The sequence below is a fragment of the Heteronotia binoei genome, chromosome 1, assembly GCF_032191835.1.
Source record: "Heteronotia binoei isolate CCM8104 ecotype False Entrance Well chromosome 1, APGP_CSIRO_Hbin_v1, whole genome shotgun sequence".
NCBI classification, from domain to species: Eukaryota; Metazoa; Chordata; class Lepidosauria; order Squamata; family Gekkonidae; genus Heteronotia; species Heteronotia binoei.
Window position 1 is genome coordinate 58502241 of NC_083223.1, and position 27151 is coordinate 58529391.

At 39.8% G+C, this 27151-nt stretch overlaps 1 protein-coding gene across 1 annotated transcript in view; it reads right to left on the reverse strand.

Annotated features, from left to right (window-relative positions):
- CSMD1 (CUB and Sushi multiple domains 1) overlaps nucleotides 1–27151 on the reverse strand; it is a 1753937-nt gene that overhangs the window by 236672 nt on the left and 1490114 nt on the right. The window contains exons 28-30 of the mRNA XM_060234944.1: nucleotides 25245–25383; nucleotides 22011–22198; nucleotides 14202–14396 (exon numbers count right to left, since the gene is read on the reverse strand). Of these exons, the coding sequence (XP_060090927.1) occupies nucleotides 14202–14396; nucleotides 22011–22198; nucleotides 25245–25383 (522 nt within the window). The remainder of the gene's footprint in view (nucleotides 1–14201; nucleotides 14397–22010; nucleotides 22199–25244; nucleotides 25384–27151) is intronic.

Consider the following 27151-nt stretch of genomic DNA (forward strand, 5'->3'; position numbering starts at 1 on the left):
AATGGTCGCTCTCCGGATGTTTTTTGCCTACAACTCCCATCAGCCCCAGCCATTGGCCATGCTGGCTGGGGCTGATGGGAGTTGTAGGCAAAAAACTTGTGGAGAGCTACTGTTGGTTGCCCCTGCTGTATAGCCATTTCTGTGTGGGTCACTGCCTACATAGGGAAGAGTACCTTTAAATTAAATGTAGCACCTATCCTAACAGCTCCTTTTAACACTGACCTGAGAGGCAATGGAAGAGGGTTAATTTCTTAAATCTATCTAGGCTGTTTTAGTTTATACTTGGGCTGAAATGAGAAATTATCCTTATTAACATTGGTATATATCTCCTTAACCATATAAAATTATATTTTGATTATATGAATTACCATCATAGATATAATAAAAGCTCAACATGGTGGCTTGATCCTCAATTTTTATTGGAAGTTGTGGCTACCACAGGAGTGGCCTTGCACTCTGTCTGTCATCACTCCCCCCTGTCATTGAGTAGCCTCACTGTGACCTGCCTACTGCTGGCCCTGTCAGGCCAGAACCCCATCAGAAGGCCACTGACTTTTGAGTTCTCTGCTGACAGGTTCTCCTGGAGTACTGATTACTACTGCCTCTCCTCAGTCCATCTCTCCCCCCCTCCCCAAACAACACTGCCAGTGTTTTGCCACCTCCAACTAACACTCCTCCAAAGTTGCACTCACCCAGTATACACACACACTGCTCTTACTGTTCGGGACGTGAGGGGTGTGTGTGTATTCTATTTATAAATATGCCAGAAACTCTTCCTTATGGGGCAATATTCCACCTCTTCATTTACAGCACAGTCTGGGGTTGAATCCAGTGTGAACTAATATAATGTGGCAGACATACTTGCTTAAGTGACATTGAACATCATTTAATAACTATATACACTGAAGCAAACAGAAAACAGAAAACAGTTAAATCTCTTCAATGGGCGGAAAAGGAATGTTCCATCACAAGAGAGGAGGGGAGTTCACATCAGAGAAACATATTCTATATTCTATACTCTCTATACTCAAGCCCCCTTTCCAGCTGCAAATAGTCTTCACTCTTTCTATTCAAATTAGGCTACAGTGGACTGCTTGCTTTAAGAGGCAGGAAGCCATTTGAAGGCTCGCTTTTGCTTCTCTCCCCACCTGCAAGTAGGAGGGGGTGAAAGGCACGCTTCTAATGGCTGCCTACCTTCCTGCCTGTTTGCCTGTCTTCCTGTCATTTCTCTTCCTTCCTTCCTTCCTTCCTTCCTTCCTTCCTTCCTTCCTTCCTTCCTTCCTTCCTTCCTTCCTTCCTTCCTTCCTTCCTTCCTTCCTTCCTTCCTTCCTTCCTTTTCCTTTATTTTATTACTTTCTCACAAACTTTTACGCAACTCTCACTTCATTCCTCTCATTCTTTCTCTTTGTCTTTTTCTTTCATTCTGTCTATCCCCCTTCTCCTTTTTATTTCTCTCAATCAGGCTTCATTTTGGGCAGCAGCTCACAGGAGTCGAGTTCCAGAACCTCTATATTTTATTGTGCTCTTTCTTTCTTACCCCCCCCCCCCAATACTTGCTTCTGGGCTACATTGTTCAACCCCCCCGTGAGAATTTTGTTGAACTCTAAGATTTGACAAACTTTCTAAAATATTTCCCCACAAAAAATGGGGAAATAACTCCTGCAGACAGATGGAAATTTTCATCATGCAACTGTGGCCACATAGGAGAAAGTAATTTTAAAAGTATGATGGAAGTAAGGTGACGATTATAATTCAAGAAGCATGTTAAGGTGGATTCTGAGCTGATATAATGTAGTACACCTTCTGGCGATGTCAGGGGTGTGTAGTATATACAAATATGGTATATGAATGAATTTTGCTAATGAGCTCTAGCACCTCTTCTTCTACAAAATTACCCTTGCTCTCACTCCTTCTCCCCCTTTTTTCTACCTCCCTTCTGTTCTTTCTCTCATTCTTTCTCTATATCTCTGTCCTTCTGTTTCATTCTGGCTGTGATCACACACACTAAATAATGCACTTTCAATTAGGGTTGCCAAGTCCAATTCAAGAAATACCTGGGGACTTTGGGGGTGGAGCCAGGAGGCATCAGGGTGGAGCCAGGAACAAGGATATGACAAGCATAATTGAACTCCAAAGGGAGTTCTGGCTATCACATTTCAAGGAACTGCACACCTTTTAAATGCCTTTCCTCCATTGGAAATAATGAAGGATATGGGCACCTTTTGGGGGGCTCAGAGAATTGGATCCCTTGGTCCAATCTTTTTGAAACTTGGAAAGTTTTTTGAGGAGAGGCACCAGATGCTATGCTACAAATTTTATGCCTCTACCTCAAAGAAACAACTCCCCTGTCTCCATAGGGAATAATGGAGTACCCAGCAGACATTTCCCTCCCTCCCCTGCTTTCTGATGACCCTGAAGCAGGGGGAGGGTCACCAAATGGGGGATCCCCTGCCCCAACCTTGGGATTGGCAACCCTACTTTCAATCCACTATCAATGAAATTTCCAACTGGATTTTACTGTTTGAACTGGCAAAATCCAGATGGAAAGTGAAATTGGATTGAAACAGCATTATATAACATGCGTGATTGCAGCCTCTGTCTGTCTACCTTCTTTCCTTCTTTGACTGTTTCTACACCTGGCAGAAAATCCTGTCCTTGTGCATATTTAAAAGCAATTGTCTACATCGCATATCGCTGTCACGTCTGTCTTGCTTTGCATTTTCTTAAGTCTTCTACACTCATTTTTTGTATGGACACTGAAAATGCTTTCATCCTTGGAGTTGCCCTGCAGTTCTCAAGAGTACTTTTGAGCAGGAGTTTTCCTGAACATGCAGATCTAAGTTTGTAATTGTAGAGCTTTTCCTCTGAGTTTTAAAACTCCTTCCCAAAGCCCCATCCATCGTGAAGTTTATGTGAAGTTAGTGTGGGATGGAGGCCACCTACTACTCATTATCCATCAAAAAAAAACCCCCAAACAAAAATAAAAACTCCTGAGCACTAGTTCTACCCCATCAACAGGGAGCTAAATCTAAGAGAACCTTCAGAGTGAATATTTCTGAAGTAGGGTTGCCAATTCCCAGTTGGGGGCAAGGGATTCCCCCAGTTTGGAGGCCTCCCCCTGCTTCAGGCTTATCAGAAAGTGGGGGAAGGGGAAGGAATTGGCCCCACTGATGGATTTCTTGAAGGCACTTGGGTTTTTTGGCCACTTTGTGACACAGAGTGTTGGACTGGATGGGCCATTGGCCTGATCCAACATGGCTTCTCTTATGTTCTCACGTCTGCTGGGCACTCTATGGTATAATGGTATAATGGAGAATTAAGCTGTAGGTATCTGGGGCTCCAGAGGGGCTTTTTTTTTGAGGTAGAGGCACCACAATTTCAGTATAACATCTGATGTCTCTTCTCAAAACACTCTCCAAAAAGATTAGACCGGGTGTCCAATTATATGAGTCCCCAAAGAAGGTGCCCCTATCCTCCATTAGTTCTTATGGAAGGAAGGCATTTAAAAGAAGAACAGTCCTTTTGGAGTTCAGTTGTGCTTGTCATACTCTTGCTCCTGGCTCCACTCCCAAAATCTTCTGGCTCCACCCCCAAAAGTCCCAAGATATTTCTTGAGACGGACTTGGTAACTCTATTCTGAAGCATTAAAACTAAATACTTGGCATCCCACATAAATCTGTATCAGTTTCTTATAATTAAGTTCCTGGATCCTGGTGTACCTGTGTGTCTGATGTCTAGGTTCTTTTTGCTCAGAAAAAATTGCAGTGACTATCCATTACTTTCACTTATGGTGAAAATCATTGCTGCCAGAACAGTCCTAAAATATAGTTGTGTCCAGGTGACATTTCACTAATGGAAATCAGAGGTCTGTTATCCTTATCCAGTTCCCTTCCTCACTTTAGCCCCCAGTCTCCTTGGGTTTTTATCCAAGAGCCCACTTCAGCAACTTTTAACAGGTCAGCAGGGTAAGATGGGGCCTGATTTGCTGCTGCTCACAGAAAGCTGGTGACATCAACCACATAGTAATGTGTTTCTGGAAATTAAATTCAGAACCATAAAAACAATGGTGATACTATGACGAATTTTGCAAATTTAATCTAATCTAAACTTGATCACTATACACATTTATTTAGTAACTCTAAGCAATGCAGTAGCCCTGCACAGTAAAATACTATTTAATCTTTTATGAGGGAAAAGGTGGACTAGTCCAACACCCTATAAAAAACTAAGTCACTTAACATTTCTGAACTTATAGCAAATCTGGGCAGAGTGTAATGAGAAGCTAGTAGGCACTTGGATTTGTCACTTACCTCTGAAAACGGTGGTTTTTCTTTAAAAAAATATTGCTTTAAAAAATTTAAATGAACGCATATTGATAGATTGATTTTGAATACCCCACCAAGTTACTAGCTCTTAAAACAATGAAGAACAATGTTCACAAATGCTAGCATCAAAAATAGCATAGCAGCTACCATAAAACTTAACAATTCAGAAAATCCCGTCCTCATGAAAATGGCATATCCTTTTTTTTTAGGGGGGGGGGAGAAGTCCTGTGTTCTTTGAATGACACATAAATAAAACAGGAGGATTTGCAAATCCCTAATCTGAAATTCAAAAGTCATTTTATAGCTGTATGTATGATTTTATAAACACATGCGAATTGAAACAACAGATTTCAAATGCAAGAAAATTTACTCATATTCTTTCAGCCTAAAAAGTCATCTAAACATTTATGTCACTATAAAACTGCAAGCATGAATAAATCAACTAAATGTTTGTAATTTAGAGAAGTACACTTAGATACTTGCTCATTATTTCTCTATCACCCATGGTTTCCAGTAATATCAAAAACCATGTAGCCTTTTCCACTAAAATGAATGAAAGAAAACAGAAAACAATGAAGACTGCCTCTCATACAAAAGAACAGTAGGGGAAAAGCAGAAGTGTGAGAAGAAGCAAATAAATTTAAATCCAGGGTGAAAAATTCTTAAATTATTATGAACATCCTCACACACTACTCTGTTCTGCAAATTATCACTTCTACTACGATTATTATTAATTATTATGGGTTGAATACTAGAACCCTCTTCCTTAAAGACTGCATCCCCATGGAGCTTATTCTCCAGCTTGGCTTCCAAACTGCAACATTTTTCATGGAGGGGACACATCCACACAACATTGTCCTCTAATTGTCTGCTAATCATAGAAATAAGAGTCCCGTGGCGCAGAGTGTGAAAGCTGCAGTACTGCAGTCCTAAGCTCTGATCACGATCTGAGTTCGATCCGCAGCGGAAGCTGGGTTTTCAGGTAGCCAGTTCGAGGTTGACTCAGCCTTCCATCCTTCTGAGGTCGGAAAAATAAGTACCCAGCTTGCTGGGGGGGAAGTGTAAATGACTGGGGAAGGCAATGGCAAACCACCCCGTAAAAAGTCTGCTGTGAAAATGTTGTGAAAACGTCACCCCAGAGTTGGAAATGACTAGTGCTTGCACAGGGGACCTTTCCTCCTTCCCATAGGAATAAATTGACTATTTTTATAGTTAGAGATATACAATATCTCTTTTTCCAGTTCTTTTCAATTTTGTGCATGGTCATGAAGATCATTTTCATCTTGCCTATTTTCTTCGGCAAATTTCCCATTTTCAGATGTTTCTTCAATGGCATTGAGTCTCAGTAAGAAAGGATGACTATAAAATAAACCATTTTTTACACAAAAGAAACTCAGTTTTAAAACTGAACCACAGTAAATAAATTCAGTAACATCCCTATCCACAATAAAAGTACACAAACATTAGGATTCCTCATGGATCTGTTTGGAGACCATTGATTATTATTTATTCATCAATGATAGGGAGTAAGGAATGAGCAACAAATCAGCCACGTTTTCAAGTGACACCCAATTATTCAGTATGGTACAATCCCACACAGCTTGTGAAGTGCTTAAGAAGTATCTTTCAAAAACATGGGTGATTGGGCAATAGAATGACAGATGCAATTCAATGTAAGTGCAAAGTGATGGACTTCAAATAGACCTATGTGCATTGATGGGGTCTAAATTGGCTGTCACTACTCAGAAGAGAGATCTTGGGGTCACAGTAGAAAGGTTGTTGAAATGGTTCGCTCAGCATGTTGTAGCAGTGAAAAGGAAAATTTGATGTTAGGATTATTAGGAAAGAGACTGAAAATAAAACAGCAAAGATCAAAACATTATTAAATAAATTTAAGGTGTACCCACACTGAGCGTAGTTTTGGTCACCCCATCTCAAAAAAGCTTTTGTGGAGCTGACAAAAGGGTTCAGAAACAAGCAGTCAAAATTATCATGAATTAGAGTGTCTTCTCTAAAAAGAAAGGCTAAAGAGATTTTTTTTACTTGAGAAAGAAGGCAATGCAAGAAAAAACCAAAGCTATCTCAAATTGAGGTCACCCAATGAAACTGATTGGGAGTTAGTTAAAGGCAAACAAAAGGAAGTACTTTGGACTCATTTATAGATGTGGCAATGGCCTCTAATTGTGATGATTTCTGAAGAAAGATCAATCCAATTTAAATTCTACCACTGGCTATTCACCATGCCAGACTTACATATTCAGTACACATCAGATTCTCAGATGCTGATGACAAATGACGTAGGATAGCTATTTCCACCATTAACTTTTGCACCCTTGAAGATTCATTACATGCCAGCATGCATTAATTACAACAATCAATTGAAAAACTAACAACCATCAATATGAAGAATCCAAATTAGTCAGGGCAAATACGTAATTCACAGACATTTTCCATAGCTAACAGCTCAACAAAACTGAAAAACTTCTACATCTTTTTTTTTTTTCAAAATAATCAACATATTTCTGACCCAACTGGACAGCCATCCCACAAAGTGTAGGGCACAACACAGCCTGTTTTGGGGCAGAGGAGGATCAATCACTTGTGTTTCTGTGGGGAGAGGACAGGAAGCAAAAGCTAATGAAGGGAGTGTAACTGGTCACAATAGGAGAGATGTCCTTTGGATATGTAGGTGCCAGGTTATTAACATGAACTTAACTTTAAGCTTGTGGTAACCAATGGAGTTGTTTCAGAATTGCTGTAGTATTTTCATATTGGCTTATTCCAGCAGTTGGCAGAAAGGTATGTTTTGTACATGTCTGGCAGCTGTTGACAGAATGACAGATACCAAGAGTATCATTGATCTGATCTAGTAATGAAATCCTTATGTAGCATGTCTTAGAGAAGAACATTTCTCACACTACCTGATAGTAATCCTTTAATTTTTCATAACAGTGTGCCATATGCCACAAAACATAGAAAAGATGTGAGCAGTAGTGGGCTCCTTGCCATTTATTGTCACTGGCACTGCATCATTTCATCCAAAGCAGGACATGCAGTTTTGATACATGAGTTTTGAAATTCCCGAACCATTATTATGCATTATATGCACAATTGGCTTTATTCTCAATTTAAAATGCATATTTAAATGTTGCTGAATATAATTCACCATTCAAAAACATATCTCTAATAGGACTGTGAATCACTGCCGCATAAACTGGCTTAATAGCACATTGGTGAATTGCACTTTCTTCTCCCCTCACTGGCTCACAAAAACAATGTGTAAACCCATTGCTTGCCTTGGACATTTATCCATGGCAGCAAATGTGATTTCCTTCTTATTCTTTTTCTAATTTGCTTTGGGAACAGAGACCCACAATAATTCACTATATCTATATATCTAATTCTCAACAGTTCACTCTAGATATAATAATAAACCACGAAGCAAGAGTACAAAACATTGATAGGAAGTCCCAGTAAAAATGAAACACTCCCAGCAAACTGCAAAGCTTAAACCATATGATGTCAGGCACTAGCTCAATTCAATATATCAAACTCCCAGAAGAAACAGGAGACTCCCTGCCAAGTCCGGAATGCAGTGTCCGGATTCACTTCCAGACATTTTCAGCAGTCAAACCTTCTTCAGCTGGAGCAGGCAAGCCTGCTCTTCACTAGAGCCACAAAGAGATGTTCCTCTCAAAAATATCATGTCATATTCAATGTTTTGTATTCTTGCTTTGTAGTTTATTATATCTAGAGTGTTGCATATTTGAGTTACCAAAATAGATTATAAAAAACACAGAATACCAGAAAGTTCCAATAATTTTATTCTGTCTTTTGCTCACAGTGTCATGATTACTTTCACATGGCTGTGACTCCTCTTGTTTGGGCATCTTGGCAGAGGGTGATCTATTGGCATTTGATATTGTGAGGCATGGGGTTAAGGAAAGGAAAAGAGAAATGGTGGGCAAGTATCCTGTGTTGTGGGTGGTCCCTAAACAAGTTGCAGCCACCCTTTTGACAGATGAGGAGGAGGACTTGGGTAGATAGGCCATCCTGGAGTGGTTGCTGGTGTTTGAGCAGCAGGTCAGTGGACTCAAGACAAGGTAGCCTGGGGTGCAAAATGTGTGGTTGACTATATTGCTTTGGGGACCCCAGATGTTTGGACATGGTTCGCTGGAAGGCTAAGAGGGAAATAGGTAAGGCACTGATCAGCAGACTGGGTCAGTTTCTGCCTCATCCAGGAATGTGGGCTGAACTGGCTGACCTGTATGAGGTGATGGTGTACATTTATCTGAGAACAGCAACAATATATTATTTGAGAACATGCAATGAGGGCTGTAAAAAGGGCTGTGGGAATTTCTAGGCCATCTGGTGGTTGCAGGGTCCTAAGCAGAGTCTTGGCCCAGGTGCTGGCAGGTTAGTGGGGGAAGAGGAGAAAATAGATCCAGTGAGCACAATATAGTACCATCCCTGTGTGGGTCAAGGGGTCTGTTGTGCTAAGCCTTCAAGGGTTCCAGCCCAGGGCTCGAAATGAGGAGTGCCTTGGGGCTGACCTGGCTAGGCTCCTTCCCTCCAAGTTTCATGGCTTGAGGGGGAGCTTTAGGGTAGCACCCTGTTTATCAGGATTCTGGTGGTGAGCCAAAGGGATGGCTCACACCTAGGGGAAAGGTGGCTCAGGAGGTAGTCTGAGGCAATGTCTGGCCTTGGCCTATTTCTGCACTCAGAGTTTGCTCTTGCTGCAAAAGTGTAAATAGTTAATAAAGTGGCCCTAGTTAATAAACTGAATCTGCTGTCTGTCTCTTTCTTCTGACTGGGGGTGGGGGAATACACTTTTCCTGTTGATATTTATCTGATTGTTTTGTCTGGAAAACCCACTGTAAAATATAATTATGAGAGCAACAAATATATACATGTTTCCAGTCTTACATGTACATCAATACAATTTTTTTTAGCAACATGATCAAGAAAAAGAAAATAATGGTTTAGATCCTATACAGAACCACTAGGGTTGCCAGTTCCCCAGTCCAGGTTGAGGTTCCCCTGATTTCAGGTGCTCCAATCTGCTGTTGGTCAGTGGGGGAAGCCCCACCCCAAACAGTCCCCTCCCGTGTTGATGTGATGATATCACCTGGAAGTGGTGCCATCACACCAGGCACGTCACACATGGATTCTCAAGCATTTTTGCCCAAAATGCTAGAGGATCCAAAATGCTAGACTGTCCACATGTGACATGCCTGGTGTCAAGCGCTGATATATCTCAATAAGCAGTCTTTTATTTTAAATCAAAGCTGTTTTATTGTTAGAAACTCAGGAGCTATACCAAGGACACAAGCCTTGGGAGTAATGACCTATACACGGTTACACAGTTGCTATATAGGATATCTTCAAAGGTTACCATACAGATGCATAATTGAGTCACGGGTTCAAAGGTTGCTAAACAACTATCTATTTTATTACTAAGGAATTTAGGCTATTAGAAACATCTCCCATTCTCACACTATTCTGGAAGCAGATAAGAGTTGTCTGTGTAAACCTGCGAGAGAGGCGACTTGAAAGTACTACCAGCCAGGCTGTAACATAAACATCCTTGGGCCAGATGGATTTATTACTTGCCCAATGGCTGTAAATAAGGGGGGAGCAGAAGAGAGCTGGTGACCTGCTCTTTGTCTAAAAGAAAATCACATTACAGAAAATAGCACGCTTGACACCTGGCATGATTATGTCACTTCTGGGTGATCTTAGAACAGAACAAGGAGCCCCCACTGGAAGCCATGTCAAACCTGGCAACCCTAAGAAACACTAGAGAAAAGTAACTTCCCATCTGCCACCTCTCACTGCAGACTTCTATGTCTCTAGAAATTTTCCTCCTGACAGTAACTAGACCTGATGGAAACCGAGGGGGGAGGGAGCAAATGAGTCTGCAGCACAAGGGGATATTTGCCACCCGTTTTCTGCAGACAGAAAAGCTGTTACATCGGAAGAGCTGCTGCTGCACCAAAAGAATAACACACTGAATTTTATATTCCCAAAGTAATAAAGTAACTATTAACCTATAAACATTGCTAATATTGCATTTTTTATTTTGTTTTTTAAAAATCATTTTTTCCTTGGGGGTGAAGGGGGAAAAATGTCCCCTCCATGGCTTCAAAACTTCTGGAAATTTTATATCTCCACTTAGAGCAATTATCACATAAAATATTCTGACTATATATTGCCTGAGTTCTATTATGTTTGGAAGTTTATATACTTTTTTTTAATCTCCTGAAATACATGAACTCCAGAAGTTTTACTCAGTTGGAGTTTTAAAATATTACAGAATAGTCAAAAGGTTTAGAGAGTGGCATTATTAATTATTTTGAGTAAGTGCAATTCTATTTGCATTACTGTTTTTGGTTGACTTTTCTGATGTCTGGAAAAACCTGTGGTATCTTTGACTTTAAAAGGAGATTAGACAGATTAATAGAGGTGAAATCTATCAATGGCTACTTTTCTTTAACTTCTTGCTGTTTTTAGAAGTTAAGTCATAAACAGCAAACCTTTGTCTCTGAGTAGCTAGGATAATTTTGCTTCTGGAGAAAGAGTTCTGATTAAATAACGAGGAATAGCATCTTGGGATCCAAGTCCATATTTTATTTTTGCTTATGATATAATTTGCTCAAAACACTGACACAGGTGTTGTCAGCAATGAGATGAGAAACATCTATTCTTGCCAAAGGCTACAGTTTTTCAAGCAGCCAAGATTTTTTTCCAATAAGTCACTGCATTTCTACTTACATTTAAAATGTGGATTCCTTCACTGCTTTCCTAAATAATTTCAAGTTAGAATATTGAGAATAACAACTGTACTGCAAGTCTCTGTTCCTCATCCCCCTCTGGCTGGTGAAATGAGGGGACATGATCATCATCTCCAATGCAATGACACATCATTGTACCAGGAGCAATGCTCTAGCTGCACTTGCCAAAAACTCTAGTCTTTCACTTCTAGCCTCCCTCATCTTTCACCAGTTGCCAGGCCATGCTTCTCAACCCTGCAGGCTGGCAACAGCACAAGATTTACAGTATTTAAAACCAAGGTGCATGTTTTCTCTGGAGTTTCTTCTGGACTACCGATCCTCTCCACAATGCAAATGAATGTTCCTGGACATATACTGGGAAACTGAGTAGGATTTTTCTCTTTTTGATGCAAATTGACAATGGCAGGAGTTTTATATTTATCCCATATTGCAAGTGAATGAGGTAAAACATGTTATTGCTGATAGTGTGATGGGTCTGTTGTCTTAAAAAAAAGTTCTCCTGGATTATGAAAGGCTAAGGAAAAATCATGATGCCATAATTGGATTATGAAAGGTAATAAGAACATAAGAACATAAGAGAAGCCATGTTGGATCAGGCCAACGGCCCATCAAGTCCAACACTCTGTGTCACATAGTGGCAAAAAATTTTATATACACACATACACTGTGGCTAATAGCCACTGATGGACCTGTGCTCCATATTTTTATCTGAACCCTTCTTGAAGGTGGCTATACTTGTGGCCGCCACCACCTCCTGTGGCAGTGAATTCCACATGTTAATCACCCTTTGGGTGAAGAAGTACTTCCTTTTATCCGTTTTAACCTGTCTGCTCAGCAATTTCATCGAATAAGGATGTTTCTGAACCAGTATCACAGGGCTAGGGATTCTAGAACAGGGACTCCTATGGGGAAATTGCAATTCCCTGATCCAAAGTTTAGTAGCTAGGGGGAGATGTTCACTGTTTCAAACTATCTGTTATAAATTCTTCTTGGTAATAATTAATGAAGCTGTGGCCCTTTATTGATTCACTGCTTGTACACTCTCTTCATTCCATATGCAAATAGAAATTCAACCTCCTACACCAACACATTCTATTTAATATGTTGCACTTATAATGTACTTTGTTCCTTGTTCTACATGAAGGCTTCTTTCTTAATAAAAATATCAGATTTCTAAGCTTTCATTATATAATGATCAATCAAAAGCCTTCAAGTAAATGTTGGCTTGCACAATTAAATCACCCGTTAGCGTTGAGAAATATGAGACATTTTTGAACAGCATTAATATTTATTTAAGCTAAAGTATTCAGACCATCACCTCCTTTTCATCATCTCATCATTATTATATTACTATTAATATGAGTATCACATCAGCTCTAACATGAAAGCTGATTCAGCAACAATGAAAAGATTGTGATGAGTATGACTGTGTATAAGAACTGAGAGAAATGTAGAAACTAGAGAAGAAAGCATTGAAAGATACTCTCCATTCTTGAAGAAGTTGTGTGATATTTTTTAAGATACTGTGGTACTGGTTTTCTTAAGGTCAAAGCTTAAAAAAAAAAGAGAACAATCTTTATAAACATAAAACCCCCTTGTAATTCAGTTTTATCCAAATTCCACAAAGGTGCAGCAATCTATCCACAAATTATATCAGTTTGGATCCAGCCTGAAGCTTTCATGCATGGAAGGATATTTCCAACTTGTGCCACGAGAGGGAACAAATTCTGGTGGTTTTCCCTTCTCCATACCATACCAAACCTTTAATGGCATAATAGATTCAGATAAAAATACACAGAATATAAAAAATTAAACATTGGAGATAAAATCAAAATAAAACCGAGATTACAGATGCATTCAAACATGGTCAGAATTAAATTTAAGAATGTCAGCCAGAAATTTTGGCACAGCCTCACTAACCACCCCCTCAGTATCACTCAATAAATAATAACAGGGTGGCAGAATAGACAAATCTGGGGAAAAAGAAAGCTTGCCAAATAAATCTTTACGGAGGTTATGGTAAAAAGAACAATCAAGCAATATATGCTGGATGGTTTTCCCTTCTCACTCAAACCCCCATGCTGGAAACGCATGCTATTTCTCAGGGTTCTCCTAACTTTCTGGTAGAAATTTTCAAAGGGAAAAGGGGGCTGCATCAAGCATCAACTATGTGAAGAGGGTTTTGTCCACATTCTTTCACTGCAACACAATCTCAAAAGACAACGCCTCCATGGTATAGATGTTTATTAAACACGCAGAGATCTCAGCCTCCTGACTCCTCTGCAAAATGATAAAACTGCATTGTCACATCATATGGTTTGCCACTGACTGACAGAACCCACATGACATTCAGATAACTGCATTTTTATAATGATTAGGCTTCAAGATTTCCCTATGTGCAGAGGGAAATTCTGAAACTAAATGATCGCAAAAGCAGTGGAAAAATAAAAAAGAGAAAATGAAAAGGCAATTAGTACCACGCACCAAGTCATTCTTTCTTCTGAACTCTACTGCCCCATTCTGCTAGAGAATGTTTCTGTTTTCTTGTACAATTAGGGTTACTATATTTTGAAAAGCAAAACAAAAAAGAAAAAAAGGGTATATTTCCTGACTAAGCAAGTTACCACTATGACAAATCTCATTTTAAATACCCCTACTATTTAAGCTGTGATAATTGCTACTTACTAGGAATATTCCTGACCTTCCAACCCAAGAAGATGACATATTCATCATTTTTTTTAAAAAAGAGAGAGTGCAAAAGAGGATGGACACCAAAAAAAGAGGCAACGGGAGGACATATTTTTAGGTTTTTAAAAAAGAAGACATAAGGTAACCCTATGTAAAACTGACAAATTCCAATTGCAGAGGAGTGTCAGTTTCTACCACCTCCTTCATGTTAGGATAATAATACAAATATATGACAAGGCATACATAAAATTGTTAAGATTAAACATTTCAATTGAATTATTTTACATAATGTCACCTTTTCTTTCCTTGTTTCTGTAGAAGGGGGCAGTAAAAGAAAATGGCTTGTTCTGTACTGCAGTTAAAGAAAAGGAAAATGTTCAGATTCAATACATACCATTACAAGATGGTAAAACTCTGTTCCATGCAGGTTTTCCATCAACACCAATCACACAAGTGATTGTGGAAGGATCAATAATCTTGTAGCCAGAATCACACTGATAGGTAATACTTGATCCAAGTTTAAAATCTGATCCAATTCTAGTTCCATTCATTATATTGCCTGGGTCAAAACAAGCTTCTCTTGGTTTTTCTAATTAAAACAAACAAACAATGAGAGATAAAATATTAAGGTTCAAATCCACAAGTACTTGTACAATAGCATGCAGAAAACAAATTGTGAACACTAATGTTTACTTTAGTGCTGATCAGATCCTATATGACCAAAGTACCCCAAACAGGGAAGACATCTGGTTAGGAGTGGATACCTACTGATGGAAAAAGAGTCCTGTTAAAATGTTAGCAGTAGAAATGACACCTCCCGTGTCCTCAGATCAATAGGTCCAAGGGATGCAATGCATGCTATCTCCATGCTGCCTCAAAATTCTGGCATCAGATGGACATACACAGCTTAAACCCTCAGCCAGTCAGTGCCAGGAACACAGCTGAAAGGAAGCTTAATACAAAGTTTCATGCTTTGCCGAACTTTTGCTGGTGCATCAATTACGTCTGTTCCTGAGTCAGTCAGATCTGGCCACAGTGATCTATGCCTTAGTTATATCTGGACTGAACTATTGCAATACACTCTACTTGAGGTTACTCTTGAAGAGTATTTGGAGACTGCAGCTAGTGCAGAATGCTGCAGCTAGACTGCTGGTCGGGGCCAGCTATAATGTGCATGAGACTCCGAACCTATAACATTTAGAAGAAGAGAAGATATTGTATTTATACCCCACCCTTCACTGCCTGAAGGAGTCTTAGAGTAGTTTACAATCTCCTTTCCCTTCCACTCCCCACAACAGACACCCTGGGGGTGAGAGCTCTGATAGAAACTGCTCTTTTCAGAACAGTCTCTGACAGAGTTATGACTGACCTGAGGTCACTCCAGCAAGCGGAGGAGTGAGGAATCAAACCTGGGTCTCCCAGATAAGAGTCCACGCACTTAACCACTAAACCAAACTAGCTTTACACTAGCAACCAATTGACTTCTGGGTCTGATTCAAGGTATTGTATTTGACCTTTAAAGCCCTAAATGGCTAGAGGTCAGGGTATCTGAAGGATTGTCTTCTCCCTACATGGGAATTAAGATCACAAAGAAAGGCCCTCCTGACTATCTCATCAATCAATTAAGCTTGTTTGGTGGGTACCTGAGAGAGGGTACCCACCAAAGGGGTAGCACCACAATTTTGTCACAAACTCCCCATGGAGGTGAGCACTGCCCCTTCACTTTCAATATTTAAGAGCTACTTGAAGATGATTTTATTTAGGACAACATTTGGTTAAGTTTAGTAGCAGTCCTGAGTAGTGATTTTAAATGTTGGTTTTATGTTTTAATATATTTTATCATATGTATGTGTTTTATCAATTTTGTAAGCCACCTTGAGCTCCACAAGGAAGTAAAATGTTTGCATAAATATAAATAAATAAGTGGTGATTACACAGTGGAGACAGAATAAATAAATAAGTGCTTCTCCTTTGGCCCAAAGCTGTCACATGATCTGGGACACCTTGTTGGTATACCTATAGGATTCAGCACCCTGTGCCAAAAAAGAGTCACAACAGACACTATGTAGTGACTATTACCCTATGAACACACTGTCAAAAATTCATACTGAGAACCATCTTCATAGATGCAAAAGGAAATTCTGCACATACACCGCCAATGCTTTAACCTATATGATACAAATTAAATTTTGGTTCCATTATGTATTTTCCTTTAATTAGCATTAAAGTATGAGGGAAAAGAGCTATGAAGGACACTGAAACACTGCACCCATGCACTTGGGGAATTTCATTCCAAAAATCTATGCTTTAATTTCACTGTCTCCTATGCTTTGGGTGGATTATCCATTTTTATATTGGTAGAAAATAACAAACCATTATACACAGTGGGGTTTGAATAATACATAATACTTAGAAGATTAATAAGCATAATACATTTGATGTTTGATACATAATTTGCATCATTAAATTATGTTTTTTTCAAGGTTATAGCTGAAACATTTTAAGTAATTTGATTATACAGACAGAGGTATTTTAAAGACAATTACAGGAAAACATTCAACATACTTATTAATGTCATTCCAATCTTCTGATTGGCAAGTGCTCATCTGACAGTTCTTTGTCTTGGCCATCCAAAATATTTTTAAATGCTAATTTTTCCAATGTTAAGAGGCTAAACAAATCTATGCATTTAATAATTCAACATTTTGCAGGAACAGTGCACTTCAGTAACTTTTTTAAATAATAAGAACTCCTTGATTACATTTTTAAAATGTGACATTGTTTTAATGTTTCTTTCCTCAGAACTGTATAGATAACCCAGTTCTCTTTGAAGCATGCTCTTAGGTGATTTTACATATTTCAGATATACTAGGAGAGTAGTTCTACAAAGAAGCTACAGAAGTATCTGCTCTGTCAAAAAAAAAAAAGTTCTAAGCACAGATACAAATTTAAGCAAAAAAAAAAATCAGAGAAGAGGAATCTAAGTGGTTCATGGTATCCTTACAGGCAGGCCTCAGATTCAACAGCAGTTCACAGGAATGCAGCTCCTGAACCTTTCTGATGGTTTCCCCTCTTCCTTCCCACCTACCTTGTCCATTGAATAGTAGGTGCAGCTGCATAACAATCCCTGGATTAAGAAAGTGGGCAGCCAGCCAGCCACCCTGGGCTTTGCCATGCCCCCAGCAGCCCTCATTAACCCCTGGCAAAGCCCACACCACCCTTTCTCCACTTCTTATGTGATTTTGGGTGACAGGTGGCTTGTTGGCCTTTTGAATGGGGGGGAGGGTAACCCAGGAGAGCCCCAGGTGAGCAAGGCCTGCTTGGGCTGGCTGGATCTCTAGCCAGCCCAAGCAAGTCTCGCTCGTCCAGGGATCTCCTTTCTTGTATGAGGTTGCTTTTGGCTGGGGGGGGCATATGCTCATGAGTTATGCTAATGAGTTCCACCACCTATTTTTCTACAAAACAACCCCTGCTTACAGAGGGGAAAAAATAAACGGTATTATTCAAATACATATCGTCTGAATGGCTTAGAACAGCTGCCTGATAAAGTAGTAAGATTCTTATTTGATATAGCTGTTGAGAAATAAACAAAGTATATGCAGATCAATCCTCAAATAACCAGCACCCAAATGTGTGCTTTACTGGAATATATTAAGCAGATGTATACCATTTGTACTTAGATTGTGTGGGACATTTCCATTTGAGAGGACTTTTCCCCAATAGTATCTGCTATTTCTATATGACACAAACAGAGTGCAGGAATGCAACCATCAAACAAATAAATATAAAATGCATTTTATTGAATTGCAGATATCCAGGATATTGGATTAACAAATAAAAATTACAAAAAAAGATTAAGTTAGTATTATGATTTCGGTAAAATTATACTTTTATCCCACTGCATCTATAAATACATAGTCTTTAGGCTTAAAGTATGATCAGAAATATGCATTCAGATATTAACTAATCGAAACTACTTCATCCCTCTGTTGAGTAATATAATTATATCTATGCAATTTATTGTTTCTTACACGCCTTTTTTGTTGAAAAAGCCCAGCAGGAACTCATTTACATATTAGGTCACACCACCTGACACTGCGATCCTGTGCATCCCTGCTCAAAAAAAGCACTGGTTTCTTAAAATATCTCTAGACTGCCTTTGCTCACTAAGGTGGCCACAAAGTGGTTTACAACACTAAAAATGAACTATAAAACAATAGATAAATTAAATCACCATCTACCATATTCTTTTAATAGGCCATGATAATTTCCCTCCCTATCAGACCTACCAGGAAAAAAAAGTGAGGCAACTTTATTTAGTTAATTAAACTTGGGGGCAAACTAGATGCAATGGGATGGGGCCTTATGTACTTATTCAAGAACACATGTCAGTGGTGTAGGGCTCTACTTTTTTTAAAAAATGGAGCAAGCAGACAAAAGGAGTCAAACACTTTCTTCTCCTGAGCCTTACTTTACTTAACTCTATACATTTCAGTGTTGTCTTCCCAGCCAGAACCAGTATCAGAGATGAGACTGGGTCATAAATGCTCAGATTACTATCAGTCCTCATGCATAGTTGTTGTTGTTGGTTGTTATTGTTATTGTTAATTTGATCTAGAATCATAGAATAATAGAGTTGGAAGGAACCTCCAGGGTCATCTAGTCCAACCCCTTGCACAATGCAGGAAATTCACAAATACCTACCCCAAATTCACAGAATCTGCATTGCTGTCTGATGGCCATCTAGCCACTGTTTAAAAACCTCTCAAGAAAAGAGAGCCCACCACCTCCTGAGGAAGACTGTTCCACTGAGGAACTGCTCTATCAGGAAGTTCTTCCTAATGCTGAACTGGAAACTCTTCTGATTTAATTTCAACCCACTGGTTCTGGTCCTACCTTCTGGGGCCACAGAAAACAATTCCACATCATCCTCAACATGACAGCCCTTCAAGTACTTGAAGATGCTGATCATATAACCTCTCAGCCGCCTCCTTTCCAGGCTAAACATGCCCAGTTCCTTTAACCTTTCTTCATAGGACTTGGTTTCCAGACCCGTCACCATCTTCATCACCCTCCCCTGGATCTTTTCCAGCTTGTCTATATCCTTCTTAAGATGTGCTGCCCAAAACTGAACGCAATACTCTAGGTGAGATCTAACCAGAGCAGAGCAAAGCAATACCATCACTTCACATGATCTGGAAACTATACTTCTGTCAATACAGTCCAAAATTGCATTTGCCTTCTTAGCCACTGCATCACACTGTTGACTCATGTTCAGTGTATGGTCCACTAAGACCCCTAGATCCTTTTCCCACATACTACTGCCAAGGCAAGTCTTCTCATCCTGCCTATAACCATGCATTGGAGTTTTCCTACCTAAATGCCTCCAGTCTTCTGGTATATATCCCGTGGAGTCTATAAAGGTAAATAAAAAAGCTAAGAGTGGTGCCCACCAACCTACATTGTTGATCAAAAAGTCAGGTGGTACAGCACCAATACCAGGAGCCTTCCCTTTTTTCACTTGTTTTATAAGTGTTGTTACTTCTTTAGATGCAACTGGCGGCCACTCCAGTAGATTGGGGATAGGTTGTAGTTGCTGAGCTAGTGAACTGTCTGAGTAGATTTTGCCAAAGGAAGACTCCCAAGTGTTTGCTGATATTATTGTATCTAGCAGGGAACAAACGTTACGATAATGTTGAGAAATCATTTCCCAAAAGGCTTTGGGTTTTTTTTCATTTGCCAATCGAATTAGTTTCTCCCAGGTAAGTTTTAAATAATTTTTCCTTTTTCTCACCACAATTGTTTTGTATAATTTCTTTGTGTCAGTATAATCTTTCAGTAAGACTTGATTTTCAGATGACAGCAAGTGTCTATAGGTATGAAAAGCAGTGCTACATGCTTTTTTTGGCAGATTTACATTCTTCATCAAACCATGTTTTGGATGGCTGTCTCAAAGTCAAATTTGGTCTATTCCTTCACACAGTAAGGAAAGGCTTGATTATTTCAATTAGATTAGTATAAGGGGTAATCAGATTCTCAATTGTAGTGCAGTTTAAAATAGCCATTCTATCTGCCAAACTATTGTCTCCTTCTAGACAGTTCCTCAATCTTTGTTCCAGTTGTGGTGTCCACTTGACACGACGACCTACTTGTGTGGTTGGTAGGATGTGCAGCCCTGTTTGAGTTTTAAGATAAGTTTCATGGATTGGAAAAGAGAGATGTAGACATAAAGGATAGTGGTCACTTGCAAAAGCAGGTAGGATGTGTAGGTTTCTTACTAGTGGAAAGGTAGCTGTATTAACCAAGAAGTAATTGATGGTACTATTTTTGGTCCCCACTGTGAATGTAAAGCCCCTGGGAAATCTCCTTTTGTAGCCCCATTCAGAATTTGGAGATTAGATCTTGCGGCCATGGCGTATAAACATCTACCAGCAAAGCTGACTTTACCATCCTTAGAGTGTCATGCATATTGGGTATGAAATAAATCATCCTCTGGGAGTGTAGAAATCTTGGTATATTTGCCACAAATTGGTTGGTCATTATGACCTGCTGGCATTGAAGTCACCCCTGATTATAAATGTATATGCTTTGTTTTTTATATATAAATCTTGTAAATAATTGTCAAGCCAGGCCCATACAGTAGATGAAACTGGATTTGTCAAACAAGGAGGAATATAAACATTGACCAGAATAAGTGTTCTTCTTCTATATGCATATCAATAGTCATGGCCAAATTCTCCAAATGAAGCAGAGGTTTAGACTTAACATGAAGAGAGGTTGACACTAGAATACCAAGACCGCTTTTTAGCCTTCCAGTCCCTTCTCCCTTTCTAGCATTCTGACAAAAGGCTTCATATCCATCCATCTCAAGTTTTTTTATCAGTCCAAGTTTCCTGGAGGAATAAAATATCATAGTGATGGTAGAAAAGTGTAGGATCTTGGGTAATATTCTGATTCCAACCAGCCAAGTTCCAGGAAGCAATTTCCAGATCTTTTTGGGGAGCACTTGTACAGTGGTATGCTGATCGTCACTTTGTTGACATGTCCTGCCGATTCTTGCCTATAATGCCATCAGGGGCTGTGGGTGACATGTCATCTTGTACTACATTAAATATTGGATCCTCTGAAGAGATAACAAGATTTGATTTCACACTATCTTTCTTTATAATAACTGTAGGCTCCATGGAAATTTTATTTTCAGTTAAGTTGTTGGAAGATCAGTTAAGATCTAAAGTTGTTGGAAGATCAGTTAAGATCTAAAGTTGTTGGAAGATCAGTTAAAATCTAATGATGATCCATTAGATCATCCACTGGCATATGGGTGCACGAAGAACTCAGAGGATGTTGTTGCATGTTTTTAAAAATGCAAACTATTTGTTCTAGTCTAAATATTATTGAAATCTGCTCTTGATCTGGGAGTTTTACAAAGGAGTCTCCAGGTGCTCTCCAACTGGCAGAGATAATCTCCCCTGGAGAAAATGGTGCTATGAAGGGTAGACTCTATGACATTGTACCATGTTGAGAGTCCTCTCCTTCTCAAACCCTCTTTTTCCCAGATCCACTGCCAAAGTCTCCAGGTATTTTTTAACCCAGATCTGGCACCCCTACTGCCCAATGATATATTTGTTATTATTGGCATCCATCTGGTATCCATGCTACCTTATTGGGCTAATGAACAAATCCTTGCCCTTGATGAGTGAGAATTTTAGATGATTAAAGGGAATGATTTATCTCATCTGCTTGAAACTTTGGCAGGAAGGATCCATTAGGTGAGAGGTAGAAACTATGACAATTTTATCTTACTGGATAGGGGAAATGTTAGGTCAGACATACTGTATCCCCACTTATGTTTCTGCTTATGCAAGATCTTATGCAATCAATTTCTGGGCACTAAAATATTAGGGGTGGCCAAACTTGCTTAACGTAAGAGCCACATAGAATATACTAACCCTATTTTTAAATCTTTATTACAGATATACCAGTAGCCATCAGCATTTCTTCCTTTATTTGTTTACTAACACTAATAATACTAAGTCCCTGCTTTTTAGTGGAATAAACTAATTCTTTGAGCCAACGTTAACTAACAATGCAGAACACCTGGGATAGTACTTCAAAGTCAAAACTTTATTTCAACAATGAATAGATAAAAGATGTGGGGGTTTTTTATATTTCAATGCAATGATATATATTATAATAAATTTACCTTTATATTCAATGGCAAATCCTGACATGCCAACAGAAGCATCACTACGAAATGCCAGAAACAGGCTATTACCACTGCTCTCTATTCTTTCTGGAGCCTGGGAGCCTTGAAAACTGCCAATTAGAGGACTGTTGGAGTCTTCTCCTTCATAAATATGTAAAAAATCGTAGCTGGGTTCCATGTTGAAGCTAAAACAGAGAACCAAGAAAATAAGATAGCTCTTTCTTGAACAAATGCATTTATGTCATCAGTGTTCTAAAGGTATTTTTCTTCTAACATTTGTAATGTGCTGTATAATAAAGCATTCTTTCATTCCAGAAGCTAAAATACCAGCATATTGTGAAATCTTTCTGTAATTCATTTTCAGTTGTCACACAATGATGTGCTAATGTTCTTTTTTTCTGTCTTAAGCTATCATATCATGAGACTTCTAAGGTCCCTGGTCTGATGAAGCAAGCTTTGACTCCTAAAAGCTTATACTCTGAAAATCTTGTGGGTCTCTAAGGTGCTGCTGGACTTGAATCTAGCTGTAAAGTCCTCAGTGTTTTTCAGGCATACATTTAAAAGTTGGGCAACTCCAACCCAAGAGCTCTGATATGCAGCTGGAATTGCTCTGTATGCCAACATTCTTATTTACTTCAACAAGTCCATGGAGAGGTATCTGGCAGAGTGTGTCCTGCCTCCACCCCTGGACAGGCAGTGAATGGTAACAGATTTCTTACAATGTTCCCTATGGACACCTTTTCTGGATTCTCTCAATATTTGCTATGATTTTGATGTGATTTCTCCATTCTCTCCCAATATTTGTTTGGGGGTAATCTAAATGCCACATGGTTGTAACAAAAGACCACAAAAGACAGTGAGTTTTATCCAGTGAAGTGTTTCCATGGATGAATGGATTTCTATCAGCAGATTGCAGCCTTTCTCTCCTCCCTTCTTCTGCAGCCTGAAATTTCCCCTGAAATGCTGTTCCTGGAGGTTCCCTGTTCCCCAGCAGCAACTATGGGGGAGCATTTGGAAGTGTAGCAGAGGGGAGGTGAGAAACTTGAGTTCTGCCATCTATGGAAACTCTCCACTGGATCTAAACTAATATATAGTTTAAAAGTTTCAGCACTTTTCAGCTGCATAAATCAATAAATGACACATTGTGGAGCATTAGAAAAATACTCTCCCTATAATTTTCTAGATAAGGGGGGGGGTAATACCTTGAAGCACATTTTTTTGTGTTCAAAAGGCATCAGGATTTCTGAAAATTTTGCAAATAAATATTGGCTTGCACCATTTAGAGTTTTTTTTCTATTAGTTGATGTCGTTCTGAATCTGCTAGTGTAGTTTTTACATTATTTTAGACATCCAAAAAGACTGCTCTAACTTTTTAGTAAACCTCTCAGATTTAAAAAAAACAAAACATAATGGGAGGCTGAAACATCACAGAACAACTGATCACCAACTACAGAAGCATACATAAAGTATACAGTGGCATAGAACTAAAAAAAAAAAGGATCCAGGCAGGCCCGTAGCCATGGGAGAGGGGGGGATTTGGGGCAATATCCACATGTATAACTGCTGCCCCCACAGAAAAATAAAAAACCCAAAATTAAAAATGTAAAATATGTGTGGGGTTTCCAAAATGACCCCAGGCATAGCCAGGGAAGCTTCAGTCTAATTTTCTTTTTTCCAGGCAGAGAATAGTTGTTGTTTTTTAATGCAAAATAAAATAGAATTGCAAAATGCAAAAGAGAGGGAGTCAGAGATCCCCCCCCCCTTGGACTCATGTAGACAAGCAAGTCATTAGAGTCATGAGGGCTGTGAGCAGGGGAGCCATTCTGTCAGCAGCCTCTCTGCACACACACACACACCCCCGCCGGCTTCTCTGCCCCAGAGATTTCCTAATGTCCTGTCACGCAAAATTTTCTAGCTACATTCCTGGACCAGCTATAGATGTGTCAACTATGATTCTAGATGAGTAGGAAAATTAGCAAGAATTCTATTGTCTTTCATGTGCTATTACTGCCCAACAATTTATGGAGCAAGTCTTAGTGACAAGCCACTTTTTATATTTTAACTAAGATAGTGATTTTTTGATTGCATACCATACAAAAGGGGCTTAAGTAAGTCATGGAAAACTGAGCTGCTGTGTGAAGAGTGGTGAGGTCTTATATAGTACCAATGGGTCTCCTTCTTCTGAATATATGGTTCTAAAAGAGGGAGCAGAAACATACTAGGCACAAAAGAACTTGCTGATCATGCTGGAAAGCCAGTGTAGATACCAATGGTTTCGGAGCTGCTTTTCCAGCTGATCAGGTGATTGGCGGGGGCAGGAGGCGCCTTGCAAGAGCCCCCGGAGCCCGCTCTTTACAGTTTCTCTCTGTGGGTGAGTGGAAGGAAGGGAGGGGGAGGTGCTGCACAGAGGGGGGGCCCGCCAGAGCCACCGGGAGAAAAGTGGTGACAGAGATAGTGGGGGCTGCCAGAGGGGGGCCCTCCAACCAATTTTTTTCCATGCCCCCCCCAACCAGAATTTGCTGGCTACGGGCCTGATCACTGTCCAAAGCATATCTTGAACAACCAAAAGAGAAGAACACAGTATGCTGAGAAAATATATTGGGTGAATCGTGTGCTCTTGCTTTTAACAGTTTGGAAAACATTGCTCTAAGTATATCGTAAAAGAATTTATCTGTCAGATGATATCAAACTCTGAAAGTCAAGCTGCTAATTTAACTTTATTAAAGCAAACAAAGCAATTAAAAAAAAATCCTAATGCCACATATGCTCCATGAGTTCAAAACTGCATTTAACTAGCCAGAAATGGAATCTAAGTTCATGGAGATAATTCTATGGAGAAATGTAAACTTAGTGTGCAGTGGCACGGAAAAGGCAAATTTCACATTGAGGATTGTTAGAAAATGGAATGAAGATTTTTCAAAAATCTATTTAGTCAGAAAGTGAAAGATAACTTCTACATTTAGTCAGATGCTGGGTGCAAACAAGAGAGAAGGCCTTTAAGTTTCATGGCTTGCATATGGGCATTTGGTCAGAAACAGAATGTTGCCCTAGATGGATGATCCAACAAAGCTTTTTCTTATATTCTTATCTGCTTGTATGTCTTCATATAGCAGGAAAAAATGTAATTAGGAATGCCATGAAGCGATAAAAGATGTAATTTTTAAATGTGACATTTAAAAAAAAAACCCAATATGCTTCTGTTAAAAAAAAGCATGGCTTGAGAAATGGTACCTTTTGAATATCAAGGCAATGACAAAATCAGGGTTTACTTTTATTCTCCAGTCACATTCCTTCCCAGGAGGATACGGCTGTGGGTAGTTTGGTGATAAAATAACACCTGCCGGGCCTGTAAGATTTCCACCACATGCAGCTGTCACAAAACACAAAAGAGGGAAGAGAAAAATAAAACTGATCACATGCCACACTGAGCTCCTGTTGAAGTAATTTGAGATCTATATTATTTAGCACCCAATTTTTTTCCCATACTTATTATCAGCATTTTAAAATAGTCCCAGGAACAATAAGAACTTTCCAGCATTAGGATTGCCCCTGGTAACATTTTACTCTCCAATGCTAGCAATGCCCCCTCCTAACATGTAGACATAAGAACCATGTCGATCTTCAAAATAAATAAACAGTGTGTTAACAGAATGTCTGTGTTTCTATATTCATTTATTTATTTTGACTTGTAAAATGCGCTGACAGTTCAGAGCATGAAGTGGTGAACAAATAAAACAAGGGAAATAAAGCCAGCAAGCCTGTGCAGTAGCTGCATCAATCACATTGAAGAAAATAGAACTTTGTCTTTCGTCTGATCACCCACTGCAGCAGAATTAAATTGACTATATCACTTCAGACTGTAGGTAAGAAATATTATTTAAACCATTTTCACCTAAACTACCTGGTTTGGGAGGAAGACTGTCCCCTCTACCCTGAAAAATTCCTGGAGATTTGGTGGGGGAGGGTGCCGAAGGGGGCAGAGGTTGGGAAGAGATGTGATGCCATGGAATCCACCATCCAAAGCTGCCAGGCAATGGATCTCTGCGATCTGGAGATCAGTTGCAATTTTGGGAGAACTCCAGGCCTATTTATTGTGCTATTTTTCTACTAACAGGGAGCTTTGTGATATAGGGTTGCATTAAAATATCACTGGCTCACAGGTAGTATGAAGTGATACACTACATTTTCTCCTTTGCAAAGTGAGAGGAGCAAAGGAGAAATTTCGTACTGGTTACAATCAAGCTAAATATGACAAGGGGAAAAAGAAAAGCTGAAATAAAAATGTCAAAATATGACACTCACTGATTGCTTAGACTTGAAACTCTGACATAGCCAACAAGGTTCACAAGGAAGCCAGCTCCTCCTGCCTCAAAGCCTCTGAGGCAACTGTGGGTGGGGGCTGCTTTGACTTGCTTGGAAGGAGGAAGATGCATCAATGGCTGATGGTATGGGTGGAGCTGACAATGATAATAGGATGGCTCTGCCACTGCCCTTCCCCTTTTGCCATGAGTTCAGACTCTGAGAAGGGGGGAGTTCTAAGTGTTGGTGGAGGAGACTGGGCTGCAGCCTCCATTTTGGAATGGTGGTGGTGAGGTGGCAGAAATGGTGGCTGTGACAGTGGACTTCTGGTAGTGCTAAAGGGCCTGGACCATTAGGGCACATAGTTACCTCATCAGGGAACTGGGCCATCAAGGCCCATTGAGACAGTTTTTCAGCCCTAAGGACATTGGGACTCCCCCTCCCCCCCAAGTAGGGTGGTCAAACAGCAAGGGCAGGGGGGGAGGCCTGTGGCAGGGCCTTGAGTCAATAGGGCCTGTCTTTGCCCTGGGTTGGGGGGAGATGCTGTTAGGGCTTTTGCATGGCAGTTAAGGTGACCAGGTTGGCTTGGGCCTTTGATCTAGGCCAACAGCAGCATCCATTTGGGCACAACACCCCCTTTTCTACTTGGAGAATGAGGTCCCTGGGGCGGTGTTGCAGCTTAGGCTAGCTGACTGAGCATAGTTTGGCCTAACACTGAGTGGGCCCTACCCTGCTTGCTGGACTGGTAGGAGACTTATCCTACAGGGCACTTTCTCATAGTCGAGTCCTAGTTTCCTTTTGCTTTGGGCAGGAGTCCTGGCACCAAAGAAGGGGCAAGG